This window comes from Pelodiscus sinensis, chromosome 1, assembly GCF_049634645.1.
Source record: "Pelodiscus sinensis isolate JC-2024 chromosome 1, ASM4963464v1, whole genome shotgun sequence".
Classification (NCBI taxonomy): Eukaryota; Metazoa; Chordata; order Testudines; family Trionychidae; genus Pelodiscus; species Pelodiscus sinensis.
This window is the reverse complement of record NC_134711.1, coordinates 156817843-156845396: the sequence shown is the minus strand read 5'-3', so window position 1 is coordinate 156845396 and position 27554 is coordinate 156817843. Positions and strand designations below refer to the sequence as shown.

The window sequence follows — 27554 nt, the reverse complement described above, 5'->3', positions numbered from 1 at the left end:
GGGGTGGGGGTGGAGATGAGGTGGTGATGGGAGGTGGGAAGGGTGAACTATGGTCAGCACAGGGGCAAGGCAGGGGCAGGAAGGGGCAAAGGTGAAGCTTGGGGCAGGAGGAGATTGCCCCACACTCCTCTTGGGATGGCTCTGCTGTTACCACCTTATAAATGCTGAAGGGTCAGGTCACCTGATCCTCACCTGCATCTTGGACTGCTAAACTGTTCTATGGGAGGGAGTTGGGGGAATCAAGCAGAGGAATCCTGCCTCATGGTGATTCTATATATTGCAAAGGAGAGGAGGAAAAAAAAAAATCAGTATCTTCAGTTTGCTTTTCCTGATTCCCCCATCCAAAGAGACACTTGAACACACCTAGTACCTTCTCTCTGGTACCTGAATGAATCTTTCCCTTCTCAGCTTCTCCACAAAACACTACCACCTCTTGGGCCATCCCTCTTCTCCTTCTCCCTTCCTTACCTGGGGCTGGGGGGAGAGACATTTTAAAGCAACTCTCCCCCCCCCCCCCTCCGCCCCACTTTAATTGTCTGCAGCCTCAATATCTGATTAGCCTGCTTCTTCAGGCCAGCAATTAACTAGCCTGAAGCGTCTGCCTGACTTAATTACAGGGTAGCAGACAGAGTTGATCCAGGGAATAGAAAAACTGTTTATCCAGTACGCAACATACCTGCCCTTCATTAGAGTGCGACAGCCAGCTAGCCTGGGTCTGTCACTGTAATCAGGTTTTTTAGAGAATTTAGCTCAGTTTACGTTCTTGATATTATTTTCTTAGTAATCTGCTTTGCCCTGTTTGCCACCTCTTTATCTAATTAAAACAGGCCTTTTATAGTTAATAAAATGATCTCTTCTTCATAATATAACCCAGTTTATGTAATTTTTAATGGGGGAACGGTGGTGAGAGGCAGTGCATGCCTTCACATTGAGGAAGGAGGTAAACTTCATATAACTTTTGGTTTGTGCCCCAAAGAGAGAGATACAGAGAGAGAGAGAAATCATCTCCTCCCAGAGCTAATCTCAGTGTCAGTATCTGCAGCTGGGCATGACCCTGCCCGTGTGCTTTGCTGGAGGAGGTTTGAGAGCCTGGCTCATCAAGACCAGGTAAAAAAGGGGGCCCAGGCTGGCAGAGAAGGCTTAGTGATATCTTAATTACTCCAGTGGCCATCCCAGGGGTCCTGAACCATCACTCCCATGTAGTCAGAAGAGACAATTGTAGTATATTCAAAGTCTTTAACCCAATCCTCAAACCACACTAGTCTCCAACAATGTGTTAAATCAGGTTTATCCAACATAGCTACTGCTGTCATTAGAATTGGTCAGAGGTATGTTTATTTTCCCTCCCATGGACAATTTTGACAAAATAAAAAACCTTGCATTGAAAAGCTGACAGATTTTGAGTTTTTAGAAAAAACCCAAAGTTTTTTATACCAGCAGAGAGACACTGCAAAAGTGTGTTTAGTTAAACACCTGATTTTCCTTTGAAAAATAGTTTCAATGGAGAATTTGGCCCAGCCCTCGCTCAAATATCACCAGGTTATCAAGATCAACAATATGGCCGTAGGCCTCACATTTGAGAAATAAACCACTAAAATAAAATTAGCATGGGACATTAAAAAGAAAATCTTATGAATCAGATTGTAAACAGTCAGATCAAAAGTATTCTAACACATGTAGAGATTGCTACTAATGAAGCCCCAATTCAGCTTCATTTTCAAGTATCACAGTGGATACAAAAATCATTCCAGAAGTCTTCTAATATCCTAAATCCTTCAAAGTATGGGACTGTCTGTTTTCCTATGTTCATCCTTTTTGTACAAAGTATGCCTTGTGAGAAAAGAACATAAGAACATCAATACTGTGGTGTTAAACCAAAGATCCATCTAGTATCCTGCCCAGTATCCTGTCTTATGACAGTGCCAATGCTAGATGCTCCAGTGGGAGTGAAGAGAAACAGGTAATCAAGCCATCCCCTTCCTCTCATCCATTTCCGGCCTCTGAAACTAGGGACACCATTAGGTGTCTAGGGAAGCTAGGGACACCATTCCTACCTAGCCTGGCTAATAGCCATTGATGGACCTATACTCCATGAATGTATCTAGTTCTTTTTTGAGCCCAGTTAAAGTCCTGATCTTCACAACATCCTCTGGCAAAGAGTTCCACAGGTTGGCTGTGCGCTTCATAAAGAAAAACTTCCTTTTGTTTTAAACCTGCTACCTATTAATTTCATTTGGTGATCCCTAATTCTTACATTATGGGAACAAGTAAATAACTTTTCTTTACTCACTTTCCCCATATCTGTCATTGTTTTATAGACCTCTATCATTTTCCCCTTAGTCTCCTCTTTTCTAAAATGAAAAGGCCCAGTCTTTTTAATCTCTCTTCATATGGCATCCATTCCAAATCCTTAATAATTTTTGTTGCCCTTTTCTGAAACTTTTCCAATGCCTCATCTCAAAATAAGATACATTATTGACCACATCTGTATGCAGTACTCAAGATGTGGGCATACCGTGGATTTTTATAGAAGCAATAAGGTATTTTCTGTCTTATTCTCTATCCCTTTTTTAATAATTCCTAACATTGTTTGCTTTTTTGACTGCTGTTGCATGTTGGGTGGATGGTTTTAGAGAACTATCTACAATGACTCCAATATTTATCTCGAGTGGTTATAGCTAAATTAGTCCTCATCATTTTGTATGTACTTAGGATTTTTCTAGTATGCATTACTTTGCATTTATCAACATTAAAATTAATTCGCCATTCTGTTGCCCAAACACCTGTACATTTGGAACTTGATATCTTGCTGACCATTAGTGTCCCGTAAAATTTGTGTGACATGTTCCAAGTTTCGAAGAACAGGCACAGACTAGTTCCTCAGAGGTGAAAGGCAAATTTACACTTCAGTCAGGTACCAAAGAAGTCCAATAGACCATCACTTGCTGAAGAGGCTGTTCTTAGGCAAGAAAAAAAAGTGAGCAAGAAATCTACATTTGGGCAAGGGGTTCCTTTTTACACAGACTTTCCATCTCTTGAGCCTCAGTTAAAGATGATTTACAAAGAAAAAGAGAACTATAACAAAGAGGAACAAAAGAACCAATACTTCTCCCTTTCCCTCTACTCACAGCAATACCACTACCTCAATGACAAGAGAAGTAATTTTGAACTGAGGGAACAGATCCTGGCCAAAAGGAATGGACCTAATAAGACTGTGGAAGCCTGTGGTAAGAGAAACCTTTGCTTTGAATTCATTTAGCTTTAGATATTAGTTTGCAGTTTACTTTTTATTTTCTTGTAGCCAATTCTGATGTTGATGCCTCATTACTTGTATTCACTTGAAAATCTATCTTTCTGTAGCCAATATACTTCTTTCATTATTTTATCTAAACCACAAGTGCTTGGGAAATTCAATTGGAGCTAACAGGATTAGTACATATCATTTTCTATTAACAACACAGACTTTCTATAAGTTTGTATTGTCAAGGAGAGAGCTGAGCAGTACAAACCACACATTTCTGGGGAGAAGTCTAGGACTGGGAATTTGTTGGTGTTGCTCTTAGGGTTGCCAGGTGTTTGGTATTGACCCGGACAGTCTGGTATTTTCACCTCCTGTCAGGTAAAAAAAAATTCAGAAAATAACAGACACCTAAAATGTCCGGTACTTGCTGATTTTTTCCCAGCCAGGAGGCGAAAATCCTGGGTGCTTACCAGGTTCTGCAGGGGAGCTGTCCAGCCTGGAGCAGGGAGATAAGATGGTGGGTGGCCGCTGGCAGCCTGTTAGGGCCAAAAAGCCTTAAAAGCATTTTTTTAAAGGGGCCACACTGTTTGTTTGTTTTTTAATTTATTTGCTTAGCTTAACAAGGATTTTTTTTGTTCAACAACTTTGGACTCCCCCTTTCCCCCGTTTTTTCCTCAACAGAATTTTCCCCCTTTTTCAGGGAGGTAAAGGGGGTGTTTGGTATTTTTGGTTAAGCCATCTGGACACCCTAGTTGCTCTGCATTATAGTTTGAGCATGGCTAGTCATAGCACTGATACAGTATCACTTGGAGTAACTTATGTGCTGGAGGCTGTGCAAGAGCAGGCCAGAAATGATTGCTTTCACTGTGAAGCCATGTAAAAGCCACCTCTAGTTGGAGAACTGAGGGGCATAATGGTCCCACAGTCCAGACTGTACCATAGGGGATGTCACAGGTACCTTATAACTAGTTCAGGAACACAGGAAGGGACATGTTACAGGATGTCTGTTTGGTCTGGGAAGTGCTTAGTGTCCATGTAGTCCAGCAACCAGCTTCCATCAAAGGTCAACGCCAGAGCTTCAGAAGGAGCTAAAGACTCTCTTTTAAATGACTAACTTTATAGGGTTATAACAATGGAAAGGCATTGTCCCCTTGTTCTACCTAGTGAGCTTTATGTATCTTTAAGTAGGTCCCAACTTGACACACACACAGGGTACCCATCTATGCCAGCTTAGCAGTTTAGGTGGGGGATGGAGATGGGGACAGAAAGCCACACCTTCCCTCAATGTCCCCATGATACCCGATATGCTTTCACTAGGCTCCAATTAAACTCAATCTCTCTTGCAAGCAATCATCAAATTGCATTACAGGTTAATAAGTTTTACCCCCAAAAAATTAGCTTGATTAACTTAGTGAACCCAAAACTATTTTGCATGGTTCATAGGACATCCATCTTCATCAAGTTCTTCTATTCCTCTCTTACACAAAGAGAGAGAGAGTGCACCCCTCTCTTCAGCCTAGCTATTCTTTTAATTACAAAAATATCCAATTTTAGGTCTATAATTACACAATCATTCCAAGTAAAGGGGCATGTTACAGATGCTATGCTTGTTTATCCATCTCTCATCTTCCTCCTTTTCTTTTTTTAAGGCCTACTAACCCAGATGCCTCAATAGTGTGAATGAGTTTACTGACATTTCATAGTGTAATACCAGTGTGGAAATACTTACATGTGTTCATTAATTCTCCACCATCCCCGCTCGCAGCCCTTAATGCTCTTCTCACTGACAGTGTAGTTATGAAACTTCAGTGCTATCCCCAGGCTCTTTTGAGGAGTCTATAGCAAACAAGCAGGAATGCCAGTGAAAACATTTTCTGCACACAGGGCATTACAAAAATCCTTCTATTTGTCTCAACAGCAATTACGCTCTCAGGATACCAACCTACACGCGTGCACTGGCTTCTGCAGCTCAGCAGTGAGCACCTGAGCAGGGCTGACAGTTTTTCAGATTGCCAGCAAAAGCAGAGGTTGGCAGAGGCCAAGTGCAGCTGCAGGCTTTCCATCCCTCTTAAGCAAACAATCCTTTCATCTCTTGAAACAGCTACTGGCCATATATGGAATACAGCTTTCAAAGGGAGATCAAAGGCCTCTGACTATTCCAACTTCATTAGTGCAGGGGCAGACAGCCGTGGCTGACTGACAGCTAAGGCACTGAGGTACATCTATGTCTCTTCTCCAAGGTTATGGTTTATTTAATTTCATAACAGCATGCTGAGGATTTCAAAGTATTTTAAAACCCAATTAAGCTTCAGAATGCCCCGGACATACTTAATCAACAGAGGTTCCATTTTACAGGAATGGAAGACAAGTTACTGAACGCTAGTAGTCATGACCTCAACCCTGTCTTTTACTGATAAGGGAAGTATAATTTGGCCACACGTATGTCATTTGCACAGTACAGCACTAGCAGTGCTTGGCTAGAGTTCGTTCCAACCAAAAAGCAATTCCTGTGTATTTTGTGAGGGTCTGTTGAGATAAGAACAGCAGGGGACAAGGTAAGAGCTTCTCAGAATGTCTTCTCAGCAGTCTGAAGTCAGCTCACTATATCCCCAGTTCTCCTTCCTTCATACCTCCAGCAACCCAAGTAGTTCATTTTATTTGTTTTCTCGCTTATTGACTTTAGAGTCAACTTTCTAACATGCATATAAAGACTCCATTTTAACTTCTACCTCACCTTTTTCCTCCCTAACTCCTTGAGAGAGTAGTTAATAACATTTTCTGATTCCTTTCCTTTAACTCATTTTAGGTTTTCATCCCTTCCCACTCTTCCAATACTGTCTATTTAGGCTCACTCTACTGAAGTGTCAGAACAGCTTAAAACCAATGTAGAAAAATCCTAGCTCCCTTTGCCTATTTTAAACTTCCCAACAAATCAAATTTGTTTTCATTTCCATATTCTGTTTGTTTTACTTTTCCACCTCAACCCTACTCAAAATCCTACCACCAGAAAAAAGTAGCTACTCTCCATTTTGAATCTCTTCAACTTTCTTCCTCATAAAATTCAAAAATTGTCACCACTTTTAATACACAATTGCTTTGTAGATCTCAGCTCTTAATCTTCCCCTTGTACACCTCTTCTGCTATCTACATTGCCTCTTCTTTGTTTGTTTTCTGAAGCTTAACAAGTACCTAGGATTTGAGATATGTTAAACAGGTTTTGGGCTTCCATTTTCCAGAAGAAGCAGGATACATCACAGAATGCAAAGGAAGGGACTGAGAACAAATACTAGGGAAAAATGTTTTGCCTGTGGTAAAAAAAAAGCACTGGCAACCAGACAACTGGGTGGAACAAAAAATTGGTGAATAGTTTAAAGGTTAAAAAAAATGAAATTTCAGTAGAACCAAAACTATTTGAGAATTATGCCACGTTTACAGAATAGTTTCAAAAAACAAAAACAAAAACAAAAACAAAATCCAACATATCAGTAACGTACAATTGCATTTCAATATTACCTACACATTTTGGTTTTTCAAGCTGGCATCACAAAGCAGGGGAAGGAAGAGGAGGTGGCGGTTCCACTGTCATCCTCCTAACCTTTAGCCCACGGAACAGGACATTAACTGGGGATATAGGGATTTAATTTCCCCCCCCCCCCCCCGCCTAGGGGTGGAAAAGAGATTTTAACTTGTGTTTTCCGCATGTGAAAAGATAGCCTTTGTCACCGAGATATGGGATACCCTACCATGAAACGCTCTGTTCTATTCTACATAGGTTTTTATATCATGCTCACAACAATCGTATTTGTGCACCTTCCAACTGCGAGTTACACAAAACCACGGCACATCTAGCATGTGGTGTTTGTTCTCTGAAGATAGGTCTAAACTTTGAATTATGGGCATAATTCACAGCATGAGGAGAAATACTGAGGCTAGCTGCAACAGAACTATTGCACTAAAAACAGAGCATAGCCGCTGTGACACATGGAAAAATCGCTTTGAGCACACTTCTCAAAACAGCAAGTACTCAGGATGCCACAGCTACACTCCTTCCAGAACACTGGGTGTGATCAAGGTAGTGCAGCTACATCTTCTCAAGCTGGGAACTACACACATGCCCCTAGAAGCTTGGATACGCTCATACTCTCTTCTTGAATCTGTTCCACTTTTCAGAAATAATTCATGTCACTGGACCAGAAACTTAATTTGGGTCTCCCACATCCTATATGACTGCAGAGACCCTACAGGCTACAGACTCATTGTTTCTTTCTAGTGTAGCGACTATTCCCTCATATCACAAATAGCACCAGATTTCCAACAACAGCTGAGCTTCCCTTTCAGCAGTAAAGCGAGTGTTAGGTGTGTTACAAAAAAACAAAAAAACCCAAAACTTGCCTTTAGTGTTAATAATGAGAGGTGCTGAACTCTGGTGGAAAATGTAATTCCAGTTGTGAATGCTGAGTGCTTACAATCCAGCCCAACATCTCAGGTGAATGGCACCAGACAGAACGTGCTTTCTGTTATGCTAGCGACTTCATCACACATGCACATGTTAAATTATTTATGTCTGAGCATTTTATGAATAATTATTGTTATCAAATAAATCTGATTTTGTCTTTCATGGAAAGTCTCCTGTCTTTTCAAGTAACATTTGCAGCTGCTGTTATGGCAGACTTGCCTGTCTGCTTCAAGATGCCACTTTCTGTTGGGCCTTTCAGTGGTTACTTTCTACAGGTCCCAGTGCATTGCATGCATTCAGCAACAGCCGTTCTATAAGGGGACGACCTCTTTTCTCAGGAAACACATCACTCAATATCTATTAAAAAGCACTGTTTGGCCAGCCCTAAGTAATAGAGACGTAGCCATGTTAATCTGGTCTTGCTGAAACAAAAGACAGGATGGTTTATTAGGTGATGAGCTTTCGTGAGCCAGACCCACTTCCTCAGATAGTCCTGTCTTTTGTTTCAGCCAACTCTACGGATTCTGTTGCCTAAATTATGGAAAATACCTAAAGAATAATAAACATTACCTGAAAGTTCCATGTACAAATGCATTTTGGAGGATAGTAGCTTGGATAATATGGACTCACAATTCTCCCCTCAAAGCCAGTTCTCTCTTGTGTCAATATTGTTTTGCCGCATTCTAAAACAAGAAATATTTTGGTGAAGTTTAATTTAAAACATCTAGCAGCCTTCAAAACTGGGACAAAGGGTCTAAGTTAGCTGGAAAGTAGCCATGTTAGTCTGTAACTTTCAAAACATCAAGTACTCCTGTGGCACCTGAGAGAGTTAGCTTCAGTCCGTTTGACTCTGCAACAGGACAACTTAAGTGTTGTGTTCTGGCCCACCTGCAAAAGATCAACAGAGGTCAGAGCTGTAAAAAAATAGCAGCAGCAGAGTGGCACTGAAAATGCAGATGCCGAACTGGCAAGCTCCAAAGCAGGTTGCCTCAAAACATCCACTCCATTCCTCTCCAAGAACAGGAAAGTCACCAGTTCACACACCAGCTGTTCAGTCCTCCACAGCTGCCAACACACAACTTCAGGCCAACACTCTGCAGCTCAAAAGCAGAGGTGGCTCACAGATACCATTTTACCAGACCTTGTCAGACTAATGAGCTGTATTTTGGATTTGTAAGAAACAGTGAATTTTTGTCTGAAAGCTTAGTTATATGGATCTAAATATTGCCAAGAAGGATATTTGTAACAAAAAAGAAAACCCATCACCAAGGTAGTAATGCATGAAAAAAATCTCTTTTATAAAGCCAAACAGGTTAAATGAAATTATATTTCATGATCCATCTCCCCTCTCCCATGTATAACAGAGGGGTTAGGAACTTCTCAAAATAATTCCTGTTTGAATTAAAGCATATATAGTATTGATTTGAATTGTTACTATTGAAGGAGAATCCACCATGACCTTCAGTAAGTTATTCCAGTAGTTAAATATCCTGTTAAGAAATTAGGCTTATCTCCAAGTCCGTTTCAGCTTCGGCTTCCAGACACTGAACTGTGTTATATCTTCACCTGCTAGATTGTAAGCCATTTTTATCAAATTTCTGTTCCCCAAGCAAGTACTTTTAGTCTGATGAAGTCACCCCTTAACCTCAAAGAGAAATTGAAAAGAAACTGACTAATTCCAAAAATCTAAAACTTGCTTTGCCCAAGCAAAGCAATATAAAAAGTAAGCAAGATATTGAGTAAAACACCACACAATTTTAATGCTGAATACCTTTATTCTCAATACTGCCAGTCAAACTCCAACCTGCAGAGCAGCTGCAGAAGTAGCTAAAGAAGAGACCCAGGAATACAGATGATCTCAGAGACTGGACTTTCTTTGCCCTTCACTGATTGGCTATTTGCTACTGCCCCTCCCTCACCATCTCTGCACCTCAACCTCACTCCCTACTTACCCTTCAATATTCCCTCTCCCTTCAGTTTCCATTCCATGCAGTTTATTCTCTGCTAACTCCCCCTCCCCAACATACACCCCACAAGCCAAAAATAAAATTGTGGCACCAAAATAATGTTTGCCACCATCACATCATTCACTCTACTTGTCCATTATACCCATTTCCATACCGTGCGTCTGTTCCATTTAAACTGTGAACTCTTTGGGACTGTCTAGTGCCCTATATTTATACTGCACCTAGTACAATGGGGCCCCATTCCTGGGTTGCCTCTTAAGCTCTCCCATAATCAGGATTCATTACAACATGTCCAAACACAGGATTTGTTTAGGTTTATAAATGGACAGTAGTCCTCCAGTTGGTCAAAAATCATACCCCTATACTTCTACATTGTGATCCCAAAGAGCTCCCTGCTATAAATAATGTTGTCTTAGCAAGAAAGCTGTGGAAGAAATATTTTACACCTGTGAACCTTAATTATAGACAAAACAAAATACAGGACAATGTAGCACTTTAAAGACTAGCAAGATGGTTTATTAGATGATGAGCTTTCGTGGGCCAGACCCACTTCCTCAGATCAAATAGTGGAAGAAAATAGTCACAACCATATATACCAAAGGATACAGTCATTCAGTTAATGCAACATCTCCATCTACTGGCATATCAGAGTATGTAACATGTTGCATGTGCAATACAAGTTCCATCAAGTTGTTTTTAAATATACTTCCCTGACTGCTTCACTTAACAACAGTTCATCTAAACAGACCTGATGACAGGAAGGGAAAAAATAGATCGGAAGTCAGTATGACGCAAACAATTCAGAAGAGATACTAATGAGTGGAGAACATAAGAGAGGTAGAGATGATATGGGCAGCAAAAGAGAAAGAATAACTAAGAGACTGACACAGAGCTATCCAAATTTCATTGCCAGCTTCAGCTAGCTATGGAGTTTGAGTAGCATGTCCATGACAAATACAAATACATTTAAATAGCAACTTACTTTCTTGCATAATGACCTCAAAGTATCCATGAACTTCTTTCAGTTGCTGTATTTCTGTTGACTTAAATGTTACCAGCATCAGGTTATTTGTGGAAACAAATGACAGCGAGTTGGTTGGTTCACAAATTCTAAGGGGAAAACAGTGACAGCACATGAATGAATAGTTTGCATTAAAAGCATAATACTCTTGTTATTAAATGTGCAAAGTTTCCATGGAACAACCAAGTTTATAAAGCCATCTTCCATCCAAACCCTATTTTAAAAATCACTGATCTTGCCTAGCTGGGAAAGCACATGCTATTCTCTCTTTTCAGGTCAGTGTGCAGCGAAGCTCTCTCTCATGGTTTGCTACCATGGTAGTGATCAACAGCTCAATATCTGGATGGAGACTGGTATCAAGTGGACTGCCCCAAGGATTGGTTCTGGGGCCAGTTTTGTTCACTATCTGTATTACGACCTGGAGGAGGGGATGTATTGCACTCTCAGCAAGTTCACAGAGGACACTAAGCTAGGAGGAGAGGTAATTCAAAGGTAGGGATACAGTTCAGAGTCACCTAGACTAATTAGGAGGACTGGCCCAAAAGAAATCTCATAAGGTTCAACAAGGACAAGTGCAGAATCCTGCACTTGGGAAGGAAGTATCCCAAGCATTGTTATAGGCTGGGGACCGACTGGTTAAGCAGCAGTTCTGCAGAAAAGAACCTGGGAATTAGAGTGGATAAGAAGCTGGATATGAGTCAGCTGTGTGCTCTTGTAGCCAAGAAGGCTTATGGCATATTGGACTGCATTTGCAGACATTGCATTGCCAGCAGACTGAGGGAAACCATTAGTCCCCTTTGTTCGGCACTGGTGAGGCCACGTCAGAAGTATTGCATCCAATTCTGGGGCTGCCATTACAGAAAGGATGTGGAAGCACTAGAGAGAGTCATAAGAACATAAGAATGACAATACTGGGTCAGACCAAAGGTCCAGCTAACCCAGTATCCTGCCTTCCCAACAGTGGCCAGAGGGAGTGAACAGAACAAGTAATCATCATATGATCCCTCACCTGTCATGCTTTTCCAGCCTCTGACAAACAGAAGCTAGGGACACCATTCCTACCCATCCTGGCTATTAGACACTGATAGACCTAACCTCCATGAATTTATCTAGTTCTTTTTTGAACTCTGTTAAAGTGCTGGTCTTCACAACATCCTCTGGCAAGGAGTTCCACCTGTTGATTATATGCTGCCTGAGTCCAGGTGGAGGGCACCAAAAATTATTAGGGGGCTGGAACACATGGCTTATGAGGAGAGGCTGAGGGATTGGACTTATTTAGACTACAGAAGAGTAGAGTGAGGGGGGGATTTGATAGCAGCCTTAACTATGGGAAGGGGGGACGGATTCCAAAAAGGATAAAGAGAAGCTGTTCTCAGTGGTGACAGATGACAAAACAAGGAGCAATAGTCTCAAGTTGCAGTGGGGGAGGCTTAAACTGGATATTAGGAAAAACTATTTCACTAGGAGGGTGGTGAAGCATTGGAATGGGTTACCGAGGGAGGTGGCGGAATCTCCATCCCGAGAGGTTTTTCAGTCCCATCTTGGCAAAGGACTGGAACTGGTCCTGCTTTTTGCAGGGGTTTGGACTTGAGGACCTCCTGAGGTCTCTTCCAACCCTATGATTCTACTTTTACTTTCTTTTTTAGAGCGGGGGAGCTGTTTGGGGGTTTTCCATTTGAATACTGAAAATAAACCACACACTGTTTAAGTCACTTCTGAGCAACTGCACCGTGCTATTCTTTTCAGTTACAAAATAACACTGAGAGAGTGAGAAGTTCATCCTGGGTCAGATTTTGTGGCATTTCAGAGAGCAACACACACATTTAATCCCCGCAACTTCCAGTAATGCACATGCCCTTCCATACTCTAGTCTGACTCACATTTCCAACTCCCAAAACTTGCTTCCTCAATAAATATAAATTGCCCAAGTCTGATACTTCTATAGAACTCAAAGCTGAATGAGTCAGAGGTATGATGGGACTCATCTCAGCTGCAGCCAGAAACAAAACTGATAACAAGAACGTTTCCCAAATTACATTTTTTTTTAATTCCTTAAACATCCCAACTGTCCCTCTTTTTTCATTATTGTTTGAATCAACTCCCCGTTTTTTCTCCTCTTCGGTAGTTTCTTCAACTGCTTAACCATTTTGATGCCAAATTGGCTCAGTCATTTATACCATCAGAGACTGATTAAGAGGTTAGGGACATGTTATTTAATCCTCTAAATTCGCTTCCTTTCCTCCCTCATGTAGCATTGACATTTTTGGCTTCCCCTAGAATTTTAAACACACAAAAAGCTGAACAATACAAATTAAGTCCTCATCTCTCTAGGTAGTTTAGATTTTGGGCAAGAAAAATAAGATTTCTTTATTCATATTGACATTGTTGAAATGTTTAACAAAATCATAATATTTTAAGAGCTAATATCCTGGAGAAGCCTTATGAAACCAAGATTTGCTGAATATAATTGATTTGATGAATTCACTGTTTACATTAGTACTTGCCTCCCCCACACCCCAAAAAAAGTTTTGGCTGGGAAGGGGGGGCAGGTTTAAGTGCCTATGAATGACAAAAGTTTTGTTGCTCAGTTGCCAGTGTAGAGAAAGCCTAAAGAGGGCCTATAAACACTAGCCAAACCATTGCGGAACCTCCAAGGACTTTGTTGATTGATCCCTCCCATGAAGAGGAAACCTTCACATCTCGAATGCTGGGGAAGGAAATAAAAATCCCAGGCATGAACAAACTACATCTTTTTCATTGTTTGAACTCCAAAAGGTCAGAGATTCTAAAGTGAAGCCAGAGATTCCCAGGGATCTTCCTGGGTCTGTCAGGAAAGACACTTTGAATAGACAGATCACAGCAACTCTTACAATTTAGATGCTAACTTATTACTATGTATATGGATATGTCTACACTGTCACCCTAGTTCGAACTAGGGTGGCTAATGTAGGCATTCGAACTTGCAAATGAAGCCTGGGATTTAAATATCCTGGGCTTCATTTGCATGTTCCCGGGCGGGCCTCTAGCTACCTCTTCCCTGCACCCTAAGCTGTTTTCAAACTTTTTGAGCTAAGCCGCCCACCTTTGCAGCCAATTTTGTAATAAACGATCTAAAGGTTTTACAACTAGGAAACCGGAATGCATTAGTTACTGGTTAAAACAAGGAAACATAGGGTATGTCTACACTGCCACCCTAGTTCGAACGAGGGTGGCTAATGTAGGCATTCGAACTTGCAAATGAAGCCCGGGATTTAAATATCCCGGGCTTCATTTGCATGTTCCCAGGCGGGCGCCATTTTTAAATGCCCATAGTTCGAACTATCTGCCCATGGCTACGTGCGGCACGGACTAGGTAGTTCGCATTAAAGCTCCTAATTCTAACCACAGTTAAACCTCCCTGCAGATCTAGGAGCTTTAATGCGAACTACCTAGTCCGTGCCACACGTAGCCACGGGCAGGTAGTTCGAACTACGGGCATTTAAAAATGGCGCCCGCCCGGGAACATGCAAATGAAGCCCGGGATATTTAAATCCCGGGCTTCATTTGCAAGTTCGAATGCCTACATTAGCCACCCTCGTTCGAACTAGGGTGGCAGTGTAGACATACCCTATGTTTCCTTGTTTTAACCAGTAACTAATGCATTCCTGTTTCCTAGTTGTTAAACCTTTAGCTCATTTATTACAAAATTGGCTGCAAAGGTGGGCGGCTTAGCTCAAAAAGTTTGAAAACAGCTTAGGGTGCAGGGAAGAGATAGCTAGAGGCTGGGTGCAGGTAGGGAGGCAGCTCAAGATAGATAGGGGCGGGGAATGAGGAGCCGTGTACTGGGACACTCCCTGGCAATCCCTTCTCCCCAGAGGGGTCTGTGAGCCACGGAGACAGGCCTCCCCACTCAGGGGGCATCTTACCAGCTGTCTTTGGGGAAGCAAAGAGTGTTGGGTGCTGATCAGCAGCTTCAATCATCAGGAGAGGAGAGAACACTGCTGCTGCCTGCTTCATGACACCAGCCAGAGCAGCAGCTGCCCCGGACTGCCTGCATCTGGCATCCTACCTCGTGAGTGGGGAAGGTAAAATAATGGCGGAGAAATGTGGAAATACCTCTGAAAACTTTCCCTGCAATATCCTCCTCATCCCCAACTCTACCCATGGGCTCAGGGTGTCTGTCCCACAGGGAGCACCAGGACTTGGGGGCTCTGATTCAGCCGTGCAGGGAGTGTCAAGGATTGGGGCTTCACCCATGGGGCCCTGGGCCTCTCAGGACTGGAAACAATCTGAATGTGGTATGATTTTTGCTGGAAATGACCATTTCTCACCATGTTGTGTGTCTAGGTGACAAGACAGACTGGAGAAAATAGGTACTGGGATCCCAGAGTTTACATTTCTTACTAGCTTGGTAAAAATCTACTTTGAGAACATACCACCAACTTTGGGAGTCTGCCTCATTTTTGATGCCTGCCCTATTAGGTAGTCACTTACTATTGAGAGCCACTCCAGACAAGTGCACTGGAACGGGGGGGGGGGGGGGGGGGGTCAGGGAGTGCAAGAGGGCCATGGCCCCCTACTTCTAGAGTGGCAGAGGTAGGCCCTCCCACTCTTTATTAGCTGTAAGCATGAGCGAACAGGTTGAGAAGGGGACCGAGGGGAAGAAAGGATCCGGGGGGGGGGGGGGTGGAGGAGCATCATGGTTTGGGCACTGGTGGCACACTGCCCCCTCCACTTTTAGGGAGCTTTTGTTGCTCCTGGGTGCATACAGCATGACACACCTTTGCCAGAACTCTGAGGGCAAGATTACAGCTGACAAGATCAGTAAGAAAAACAAATGGTTCTGTCACCTTTCTAAAAAGCAAAATATTAACATTCCAAACTCATCCACGGTCTGGCTGGCTCAGGGAAGCGGTATTGGTCCTTCACAGGATCACTTCCAGAAAGACTAACAAGGACGTTGCCACTAACAATGGTCTGGTAAACCATGTGAACCAAGCCAGTAATCTCAGTAAAGTTTCCAGTAAATTGGTGTCCACAAAACCTACTCCACTCATTCACCCGCTTCTTGGGCAGTGAAAGCAGATACATCTTTTTGTTTTACTTCTCCTAATTTGACATGTCTTCCATCCTACACACGCTTCCTGAAAGGAAATAGGAAATTCTGCCTAATAACAAGCTTTATATTTTCAAACTTCTTTATCTAAGTTAATATTTATCACTTTCCAAGTGCCTATTCATTAGCAAGACCAGTTTTTCTACTCATTTTTTCCATGTAAGATTATTAGGTTCATTATTGGGTATCATTTGCACAGAACACAAATTGTAGTAAGTACTTAAAGTAAACAATGAAACACAAATCTCATGAAAAGCTTCAGAACCAAAGATTTCTTTTGGAAAATATATACATACCGGTAGAGTATCTTACTTTTGATTGGCATCAAGGAGTCATAAATGGTAAGTGAGTCCGTAATGCAGTTATCTGCTTCAATCTGAATAGATACTATTGACAGACGTATTAAATGGCCCACTAATGCAATCAGTTTGAAATAACAAAGCATCCTCCCTGAGGTAGCAGTGATGTCCAGTGGAAAGCGTTGATGCAGGCGATCTGCATACAGATCATATATGCAATTTGTTCCTGTAGGAATACCACATTTTCAATAGGAATCAGGTGTTGTAAGGCATGGGATAGGGAACTGTAAACAAACTATGTCAATACATCCTTATTCACAAAATATGATTAAGGTCTGTTATAGACACGAGAAAACTCAGAGGGAAAAAAGCATGGTGAATGATCAATATGAATAAATATTTGAGGGAGCATTTGGAATTAAAGTACTGCCATTTTGAAAAGCTGCTATTTGCACAATACATGTGTCATGTTAAGGGTTCCTGGGTCAATAGAGAGAAGGGGTAAATTATTTGCTCACTATGGGTATGTCTACACTGCAAAGATAATTCAAAATAACTGCCATAATTTCAAATTAACTTCAATAGCGTCTAGAGATGCAAACTGCAATTTCGAATTTAATTTAATTTGAAATAGTGGAGCGCTTATTTCGAATTTGGTAAACCTCATTCTACGAGGAGTAACGCCAAATTCGAAATAGCCATTTCTAGCGGTGGATATAGGGCAGGGCGAGCAGGGCGGCTGCCCCATGCCCCGCGCTGCAATAAGCCCCACGCCAAGCCGCCACACGGGGCCCAAATGGCCACTTGAGCTGCTTCTGGCCATGCGGTACAGAAGTTAGCCGAACGCCACGGCAGGAGGCAAAAGGGGGGTGGGGTAGTGATGTACATGGCCAGGGGACGGGAGGCAAAGGGCGTGACAGAAGCTCCAGGTCCCGCCCCCTGGCCGTGTACACCACCACCCCGCCCCCCTTCGCCTCCCGCCATGGCATTCGGCTGAGTTCTGTGCTGCTCAGCCGGGCCGCCACGCGGGGCCCAAACAGCTGTTTGGGCTCTGCAAGTGAGAGGCAGGAGGGGGACGACTAAGGAGAAGAGAAAGAGAGAGAGGGGCAGGAGGGGGAGGAAACTTAAATACAAATGAAAAGTTTTAATTATTAATGCAGAATTTTGTTTAAGAATGACTTACAATATAATTAAAATAAAAATTATCCAACTAAATTAAGTTTCTATCAAATTTACCCAATTCACATTTAATATGAAAATAGCCTTCAATTTGCGCATTTGACACCTTTTTTCTATTTTTTTCTCCAAAGGGGGGCCCTGCAAAACTCACATCTCCCCCTGGCTATTTTGAATTAAGTGCTGTGTAGACAGTTAATTCAAATAGGGAGCCTCCAGCCCTTCCCAGTTTCCCCTGGTGGCCACTCTGGGCCAAACCAGGAAAACTCTTCTCTTCTCCCCACACCTGGAGCCCTTAAAGGGGTAGACTCTGGCCACACACCACGTGCCAGAGCCAGGCCTGCCAGCAGAGGCCCTGGAGGTTTTTCGCCTTCCTCTATAGCATGGGGTACAGATCACAGCTAGAGGATTCTCTGCATCTTGGGGTCTTCAAAGTATTTGAAGGCTTCAATATCTGAGATATAGGTGAAAGGATTATTCTAAGAGGGGTGGGTGAGATTCTGTGGCCTGCACTGTGCAGGGGGTCAGACTAGATGATCATAATGGTCCCTTCTGACCTTAAAGTCTATGAGCAGCCACAGCCATTCACCCAATGGCCGCACAATGCCATCCAGTGGCAGCCAGCCATCCCCCGCCCAATCCCCCAGCACCCAGGGGCCAGCCAGGGGCTGTAGATGGCGTGCGCCCTCGTGGATTAGTGCGAAGATCATGGATCTCCTTGAGGTTTGGGGGGAGGCCCCCAAAGTCCATGATCTCTGCGCTAGGCGGAGGAGCGCACAGTGGTCACCATGGCCAGAAAGGGCCACAGGAGCACCCAGGAGCAGGTGTGCCTCAAAGTAAAGGAGCTGCGCCAGGCGTATGCCAGGGCCAGCAGGGGTGGCACCGCAACAGGGGCTGACACCTGCCCCTACTTCCCTGCCCTCAACTGAATCGTGCGGGGGGGAATGGTCTGTACCACCCTGGGGGGCAGTAAGCCAGGATTGGAGGGCCCACCACAGAGGGTGCCACACTGGCAGGACCCGAAAGCTGTCCCAGCACCGGAGTCAGCAGGGTTGTCCAGGGAAGCCGCACCAGGTAAGTGTCATTACCATCAGCTACATGGGGAGGGGCGGGGCGGGAAGGGAGACCAGGGACCGCATGCATGGGCCTTGCCTATCACACATCATGCAGCAACCTATGCACATGGGAGCACATGCCATGCCACCCTTGGGCTGGTGGCTCCAGCTGTGTGACACCCAGGGGCCATGGCCTGATAGACACACGCATGTGTGAAGAGACCTGACATGCTCCTGACCTCGAGGCAGGACACAGCCTGACGTCCTCCCTTCACACGCCCTTTCTAAAGAGAGGCAGGGGACATTTCCCCCCACCTCAGCCGCACTATACACGGCACAGGGGCCTGGGTGCAGTCTCGGGGCACCTCCCACTCTCAGGGATAGCTGGACATTCCGACCATGGCTTCTGTGCAAGCACAACGGCTCTGATGGTGCAGGGCATGGTCATCCTCACCTCGCAGAGGGGGGCTGGGCTTCACCCACTGTGTCCCCTGGGAGAACTGACCACTTCTCTTCCTTCTCCACAGCCGCACCTGCTGCGCATGCAGGATGCACCATTCTGCCCGGGACATCCTCCCACACCCGAGGGCTCTCCAGGACCACCGCCACACTGCAGGGGTACCATAAACAGCACCTGGTGGCCCTGTGACCCCAGACCTGCATAACGGAGCAGCAGGCGCAGGAAGAATGGGAGTTCCGGCAGGAGCTGCTTGCCCAGGGTCGTGCCATCGGTGCCCATCTGCAGACCCTGGTGCAGAGCGTGCTGCCTCATGCCACTCCCGCGCCTGAGGCCCCCCCAGTTACCGTTCCTCCTCCCACCTCTCCCTCCTCAACCGCCACACCCTCCTCCTCAATCTCCACACCCCCACCTCCACACACTCCACCTTCCCATCCCCTCAGGGATACCAAGGCCCCCACACCCGCCATGCTGGGAGACATGTGGCCCAGCGAGACCTCCCCACCCCTGAGCTTCCCCTTCCCCTTCTTCCCCTTGCTTCCCCTTTCCAGATCCCTCCTCCCAGGTTTCCTCCTCCCCTCTCCCACCTTCTCTCCTGCCCTCTCCCCGTCTCCCCAGAGGTTCATCCGCCTCCCCCCACTCACTTGTGTTAAATAAAGAGAGTTTATATTTTTGAAGATGTGTATTTTATTTGACATTAGGAAGGAGGGCTAGGGAAGGACGTGAGGTAGGAATGAGGGACAAGCCCCCAGTGGGGCAGACCACGGAGACTCTTAGTGTTCCTTGGGGTGGAAGCTCTCCCGCAGGGCCCCGTGGATACTGACAGCCCCCAGATGGCAGCCTGCAGAAAGTGCAGCCAGGCTGATGGTAATGCATCTACAAGACGCTCCAGAGTGCCCAGGGGCAGCTCTGTCTCCATGTTGCAGAGTGCTGTGGGGTCCCAAGTGAGGGCAACAAGAGCACTCCAAGACACAAATGCTTTGCTGTCCCTCATCGAGGTAGACAAGCAAGCAGAGACACCTGAGAACTGTCTGTCTGGGATGGGCGGCTAGGGTCCCTTTAAGAACGGACCTCAGATAGCCTCAGGCAGCAGCCCCACACAGGAGGTCCTGACCTGGTGTCCTGTCAGCACTGGTTCCGGCCAGCCTTAACTCCGATTCAGAGTCCACTCAGTGTGGATGTGCTATTTTGAAATAGCAAAATGTTATTTTGAAATGCAATTTGTGTGTAGATGTGTTAATTCGAATTAGCTTAATTTGAATTAACTATTTTGAATGAAGTTAACTCAAATTAATGCTGTAGTGTAGACATACCCTATGAGAAAAGTTTGACCAGCCCTATGGGATAAACCGATGAGATTTCTGGTTGCTACTAGTATGCAGCATTGATTTCTAAGCTTCAGAACATTCAAGTGTCTAGCATAAAGTAATAGAATGCTAGAACTGGAAGGGACCTCAAGAAATCAATACTAGTCCCCTGCACTCATGGTAAGACCCCAGACAGATGTTCTCTGACCTATCTATTGTTCTTCTACATATGAAAAGAAACAAGCTAACAATTCTGCCATTAAATTTACAGAGCAAATAGTGTAAATTATTAGACTTTAGTGCAACATTCCCCAAGAAAGCCCCAAACCACATCCAACTTGTCTGGTTTCAGTCCATGACAAAATCAAAATTTGAACCAGACTCACTGGAAAGTACCATTACAGTTTTCAAACCTTAAGCTCAACAGAGCAAGTTTATGGTACCATCAAAGCCTTGGTTTCAATTCCAAAAGTTTTGGGGTTTTCAGTTTATTCCTGTCTGAAATTCTTGCAGTAATTCTTGGAAGGAAAGAAGGGGAAGCATGAATGCAAAAGAACTGGAGCAAAGCTTGCCTCAATCTTTAGAAATTCAAAGTGCAAAATTTCCCTCAGCTCAGATAGTTATCCTCTTAAAACATCAATTAAAATTTTCCCGGCATATTTGTGAAGGCATCTGTGGGTGAACGCAAAAGCAGCTGTATTTCGATATTGAAACTAGTAAACCAAATTATACATTGTTCTTAACATGATCAGTGGTAGTAAAAGCGTGACAAAAGTTGCCCATCAGTTTTCTTTGCAGTGTATATTATTAGAGCTGTATGACTAATCAGTGGTAAGTCAATCCTGGAAAAAGCAAATATTTCTGATGCTTTCAAATGTGCATGAATATTCACATGAATGGCATACGTAAGCATCACATACTTCAAACTCAATTTATAGCTGCAATTTTATCCTCAGAATTTGTGCAGTTATTAGCCACAAAAAATCACTGTGACTGATACCAGATTGTTCATTTCCCCCAGGACAGTATCAGCTTTGCTGACAACTAATTCTTATTAATTTCATTTGAGTACAGTACTTGTGTGTGTTATTTTAGTAACTGTGAGAGTAAACGATTACAATAACTCACGATCGCACCAGTGAAGGTTTTCCTAGACCATTCTGGCCATTTATCTCAATGTTCACCTGCAGCCCCATGGTATTCCAGTACCAAACTTCTTTTAGATACCTATTACCAACTACTCCCACCTATACAGTGGGTGTATTCTGTGGACAAACGAGGTCTAAAAATTTGGTTTCTCATCTTTTTCATTCCTGTTTAGGAGAGACCACCTCAAACATTTGGTGATATCAAAGGCAGCTCTTTTTCCTTCTCCCCTCCCCATTTCCCAGCTAGAGGATTTACATACATGATTAAATTAATATAATATCTGATTATAGTCACTGCCATGGAGTTGGAATGTGAGAAACACACGTTATACTGTTTCAGTCCCATACATGGATCTGCTGCACACTGAAAAAGCCTGTTGAAATTCCACTCAGAACCCATCGCTAACGGCTACAATAGCCCAGAATGAATCCAAGAATAATCAATTACCTGAACCTTTTTAGCAAATGAGATCTAAGTTTCAAGTAACTGATTTATGGCAAAGTATGAACCTAAGTATCAACACATAAGTAAGGAAAAACTAAGCAGTTTTGAGTAACATTTGCTTTAAGTTATGGGATTCATTCAGACACTAAACTCATTATGTAATTTCAGAGGAAATAAAATGGAGGAATACACCCCTAAAATTCTGAATTTCACACAGCTGTAGTGACAAAGCACATCACAAACCAGTATCAATGTATCAGCCAAAATATTACCAAACAATACTTTCCGACAGATTCTGTGCTTGAGTACATGCAAGACTCCCCATTGACTGCAATGGCCGCTTAACACATTTGCGCCAATGTTGAATTTTACTTTTGTAGAACAAAGCTGAATACACATCTCATAACAAGTGAAAGACACAGTGACTCTTCAAACAATTTTTTTTAAAAACCTAGAATTACCTGTTCCAGTTGTTGAAGAGTAATCGGCTCGAAGCCCAGCTGCACTGGAAAAGAAACTAAAGTGAATCTGCTCATATTTTACATGGAATTCAAAAATTCAACTTGAACTCTAGCCAAACCCATAAAATACTCTGCACAGAGGGTCTGACCCCTGAATATCATGAACAGAGAAAGAGCAGTGAAAATTCTGTGGAAGCAATTTATATTGGCTTGGTTATTCCAGCTCAACTTTTAAGGGGATTCAACATTGAGAAAATCCATCCACTCTGCCCAACTGCCAATCATCAGAAACCCAAATTTTCTTTCCAGGCTACATACCTGAAGAGTTTGCTATATGGCCACTACAAAGTCATAACACATAATTGTGTGTTAGATATTCAGGGCCACACTGCTCAATTAACATTCGGTAATCTGATATAGAGCATCGTGCACTGAAAAATGCATCATCTGTGTCCTCGTCCCCACCAAAATTTTAAGACCCCTTCATTGTCTGAACTAGTGAGTACTCAGCTGCCACTGAAGGCAGTAGGAATTGATAATGTTCCATATGCTCGAGATTGGTCCCTTATTACAGGATAAAAACTGCCTAGTTGTCAGTCATGTAAGATTTTTCAGTAGGCAGCAGAGGGTGAATAAGGAAGATCATAGTCAAAGTTCAGACAGAAGACTCCTATTCCCCCAAACAAGAGCGATGGACTGTGGGTTAGAATAAGAGTCCTCTAAGCAAGAGGTCTTCTACTTCCTCCAACAGTCTGGTGTGCATGGCTCCTGACCTGCCACCTTTCTAGACAAATATGGGTTAGAAGGATCGTAACCTATGAAAATGTGGCTCTTTGCCTTTCTTCTTTTTTGACACGTTGGCTGTGTCTAGACTGGCCAGTTTTTCTGGAAAATCAGCCACTTTTCCGTAAAAACTTGCCAGCTGTCTACACTGGCTGCTTGAATTTCCGCAAAAGCACTGACTTCCTACTGTAAGAAATCAGTGCTTCTTGTGAAAATACTATTCTGCTCCTGTTCGGAGCTTTTGCGCAAAAGGGCCAGTGTAGACAGCTCAGATTTGTTTTCCGCAAAAAAGCCCCGATCGCGAAAATGGCAATTGGGGCTTTTTTGTGGAAAAACGGGTCTAGATTGGCACGGATGCTTTTCCGCAAAAAGTGCTTTTGCGGAAAAGCGTCCTTGCCAATCTAGACGCTCTGTTCTGAAAATGCTTTTAACGGGAAATTTTTCCATTAAAAGCATTTCCGGAAAATCATGCCAGTCTAGACGCAGCCTTAGAGTAAAGGCAACAGACTGAATTAATGTTCTGTTGAGTTCTGGGATTTGTGTCACATAGAACCAGGACATTCACTGTTATGATGCCACAACATTGAACTGAATTCAAACCATCCCAAATTTTAGGAACTTTGGTATTCACCTATGTCTCATCTTCCACCTGAAATACGGCCTTGATGTTGTCTTTTGATTCTATTGTAAATTAATAGTGGAGCAAGGGATAGGAGACCTGGTATTTTTGTAACAGTTACTATTCCAGGATAATAGACAAATTCATGAAGTAAGTCATTAAGGATACAGACAGTTACAACTACTGACCACTCAGCACAATGGAGTCCATGTCAACCGCAAGCCCTTGAAGGCTCCCCACTGAGGTCCGATTGATGATACTTGTCTGAATAGAGTCCTTTAAAATGGCAGCCACACAGTCCTCACAGAACACTTGGCCTTTAGCCTGTGGTACCACAAATACGATCCAAAAATGAACAAGAAGGCCTCCATTGTTGTTGTTACTGAAATGAAATGTACATATGGATTCAGTTACTCTGCAGTGATTGGACAGTTACATGGGCTTCTGGATGGTGATTTACAAGAGTGGGTTTCCCGTTTTATATCTGGGTACATTATTTTGACACACTTGGGCCTTCTTGCTTTCTCTTTAGAAGACACTATTTAAGATTATAAATCATTAGAGTAACTTTCAGAGCCACATTCTACTGAAGCAAACGGAAATCTTTCCACCCAATTAGGAATTGGCTTGGTTCCCAAAAGAATGAAGCAGGAATAAAAGTAAAGATCATCTCTCCAATAATGTTATCCTTGAAAAAAAAACACTCTGATATCCCAAAACAAGTTCTACTACTATTTAAACCTATCTCTAAGTTTCATAAGAGCACTAAGTTTCTATCGATCTACTATCTGCTCCCCTGGCTAACACCTATCTACTCTTTAAAGTTATAGCAGTAGAACTATATGGCTGGAGTGAGATTTTACCACCAGTTTAGTTATACTGCTACAAGCCCAAGACTACGTCTACACTGCAGAGTTTTTGCGCAAAAATAGTTGTTTTTGCGCAAAAACTCGTGGAGCGTCCACACTACAAGCCTGTTTTTGTGCAAGAAAAAGTACAGTAGATCGCCAGAAGACAGAACTTTTTGTGCAAGAGTTATTCCTCTTTCTACAAGGAATATGCCTTTTTGTGCAAGAGCTCTTGCGCAAAAAGGCATGTGTGGATGGACAACAGAGGTTTCGTGCACAAGAAACCCCAATCAGAAAAAGCACAGGTGCTCTGATGGCCATTCTGTACATGGCCATCAGAGCTTTCTTGCGCAAGAGCGTCCATGGCAGTGTAGATGCTCTCTTGTGCAAAAGCACATCTCTTGCACAAAAGCACATGGCAGTGTGCATGTACTCTTGTGCAATAACTTTTTGTGGGAGATCTCTTCCACAAAAAGTTCTTGTGCAAGAAGCCTGCAGTGTATATGTAGCCCAAGTGTGAACAGAGTTATACAGGTAGAAAATTACTTGACATGTGTAGTTAAACCTGGTCTATTTATTAAAAAGTTTTGCTGGCACAGCTGTGTCAGTTAATAGTGTGTTAAAAATAAATAAATAAAATTATTTACCTCTTTAACAACTATAGCTATTCCAGCAAAATCCTTTATGTACAGATATTCAGGGGGGAAAAGTCATTGTGTCAGCATAGAATGTTTTATCAGGAGACTTAATTCTGTGTTGTACAACAGCTCTTTTGCTGGAATAAACTGAACCTGCACTAGAGGTTTGGCTTGTACTGCTATTCTGACAGACTCTTTAGTGCAAGCAAGGTCTTACTTTCCTTAAAAGAATTGCTGCACTTATTTCAAGTTAGAAATTGGATTAAGCTAACAGACAAATTCAACTAAAATAAGCCACATTCGAATGGGTACAAAATAGCATTCAGTAACCCTTTTGAATAGGTTAACTAAATCAATAGAGTCAAATCACCCCATACTTTCTTGTGGCAACCAAGATTTCAGTTCTTGATTATTTTGCCTCCTCCCAACCCTGCTCACAAATACCAAACCTTTAGCTATATAGACATTTGCACTGGTGTAATTAAACCTAATAGTTAAATAGGTGCAAACCTGTGTGGAGACATATTTATGGTCTTACGATGGTTCTATTGCATTATGTAACCCTACCCAGGTTTAAAAAAATTTAAATGCTATCTCACACAAAACTAGTTTGACTGACTGTGTTTCATAAGCGCAACTATGTATAGACTGGCAGAGCCAAAATAACTCAGTAAGTTTCACACAAAATTAAGTTTATATGTTTAATCACATACCCTGGGATTACAGCATTCAAGAACCATCACACCTGACAAAGACATGCATGCTCACAGCATTGAGTTTTACCTGACATCTGAAACAATGGACCCTGAGATTACATCATTCAAGAACCATCACACCTGACAAAGACATGCATGCTCACAGCATTGAGTTTTACCTGACTTCTGAAACAATGGACTGTTTATAAAATTTGGAGAAGGAGGAGGTTGTGTAAACCAAGTTCATCTGGAAGAGAAAACATTAAGTGGATGAAAAAGTTAATATATCTGTAAATCAGCCAGAGTCTGTAGCTTCTAGACAGATCTTAAGGAGATGAGCTTCTGTGCCATATTTTATACATGTATTTAATTATACACAGCCATGACTTAATAGTACCTTCCATGCAATTTAGCAGCACAGAGCAAAGAAGGTTATTTATTCTACTAATAAATGTTTCATATAAAAATATAGTCTTCTTAACAGGTTTCCTTTTTCCTTCAGGGAAAGGGACTTAAACCAATTGATTAATACATTTTGAGACCACGTTCTGCCTTCAGATGAGCATGGGCCTTTCATTCAACCAAGTGTGGTCTGGCTTACAACAATGATTCTCAATTAAAGGCACATGCATACTGCTGGGGGTATAATCAACTTGTGTAGATTTTCCTCCTAGTTTTACAACAGGTTACTTTAAAAAAGCACTAGCCAAGTCAGTACAAACTAAAATTTCATACAATGACTTGTTTATACTGATCTATTTACTATGCACTGGAATTTAAAGGACAATATTTATATTCTAATGATTTATAACTAAGCCGTAAAAATGAGAAAGTAATCCATTTTTCAGTAATAGTGTGCTGTGACACTTTAGCGTTTTTATGTTCGATTTTGTAAGAAAGTAGTTTTTAAGTGAGATTATACTTGGGGTATGCAAGACCAATCCTGAAAAAGGGAACAATAATCTGGAAAGGTTGGGAATCGCTGGCTTGGAATGTTCCAAAAAACACATTTATTACTTGGATTTGCAGCTATATTGTTTGACGCATAACACTTTGCCACTAGGTGGCGCATGTCTCAAGTATTCCTGTAAATAGGATAAACCTAAAAAACCCCAAATAGTTCTATAGCACCTTAGGGTACAGCTACACTACACAGAGGTATCCCAGAAAATCTGTTCCACAACCAGGGAATGCGTTTGCTCTTCTACTTTTTTTGTGGAAGAGCAAATGTGCTTTTTTGGAAGCCCCTGTATTCCTCATTCCACAAGAAATACGGGGGCTTTTGAAAGAGGGTTCCCCCCTCCCCCAACATTCAGCCCAGTCTATATGGGACAAATGTCGGAAAAGCCTCTTCCGACAAAAGAATTTGTAGACGTACCCTTACAGACTAACGAAAAACATTGATGGTATCATCCATGAGCTTATTTGTTGTTGTTAGTCTTTAAGGAACTGCAGAACTATTTGTTGTTTTAGAAGTTTTTTCAGTTACAGACTAACACAACTACGCCTCTGAGACTGTCAGTAGGATTTAATTCAGCCCAGCCTCGAGTGGCTAGATACTGAGAACCAAAGCACATGCATTAACATCAAGGAGGGACTGATAGTGTGTTTGCGTCCAGTTTGTAATGTTAAATACAAGGAGCCAAATAATCTTACAAGCAAACCCTAATGAAACAACTGTAAATCAAAGGAAACTGTGAGTGGGTGTTCAACTTCTCTCCAAATCAAACTTTAAAGGATTTAACAACAATTATGTCTTTTTAGTGAGGGGGAATAAAGTAATTTGGCGAGTTTCTCCTATTTCACTGACTCTCTTATGAAAGCCATATATTGCAATGACCTT

The 27554-nt window shown here is 42.7% G+C and overlaps 1 protein-coding gene across 1 annotated transcript in view; it reads right to left on the bottom strand.

Moving 5' to 3' along the window:
- The window catches only part of TMPRSS7 (transmembrane serine protease 7), a 59622-nt gene that overhangs the window by 20337 nt on the left and 11731 nt on the right, over positions 1-27554 (bottom strand). Inside the window, exons 4-10 of the mRNA XM_075908545.1 lie at positions 25891-25958; positions 23719-23912; positions 22129-22167; positions 16077-16305; positions 10647-10774; positions 8268-8380; positions 4971-5077 (exon numbers count right to left, since the gene is read on the bottom strand). Of these exons, the coding sequence (XP_075764660.1) occupies positions 4971-5077; positions 8268-8380; positions 10647-10774; positions 16077-16305; positions 22129-22167; positions 23719-23912; positions 25891-25958 (878 nt within the window). The remainder of the gene's footprint in view (positions 1-4970; positions 5078-8267; positions 8381-10646; positions 10775-16076; positions 16306-22128; positions 22168-23718; positions 23913-25890; positions 25959-27554) is intronic.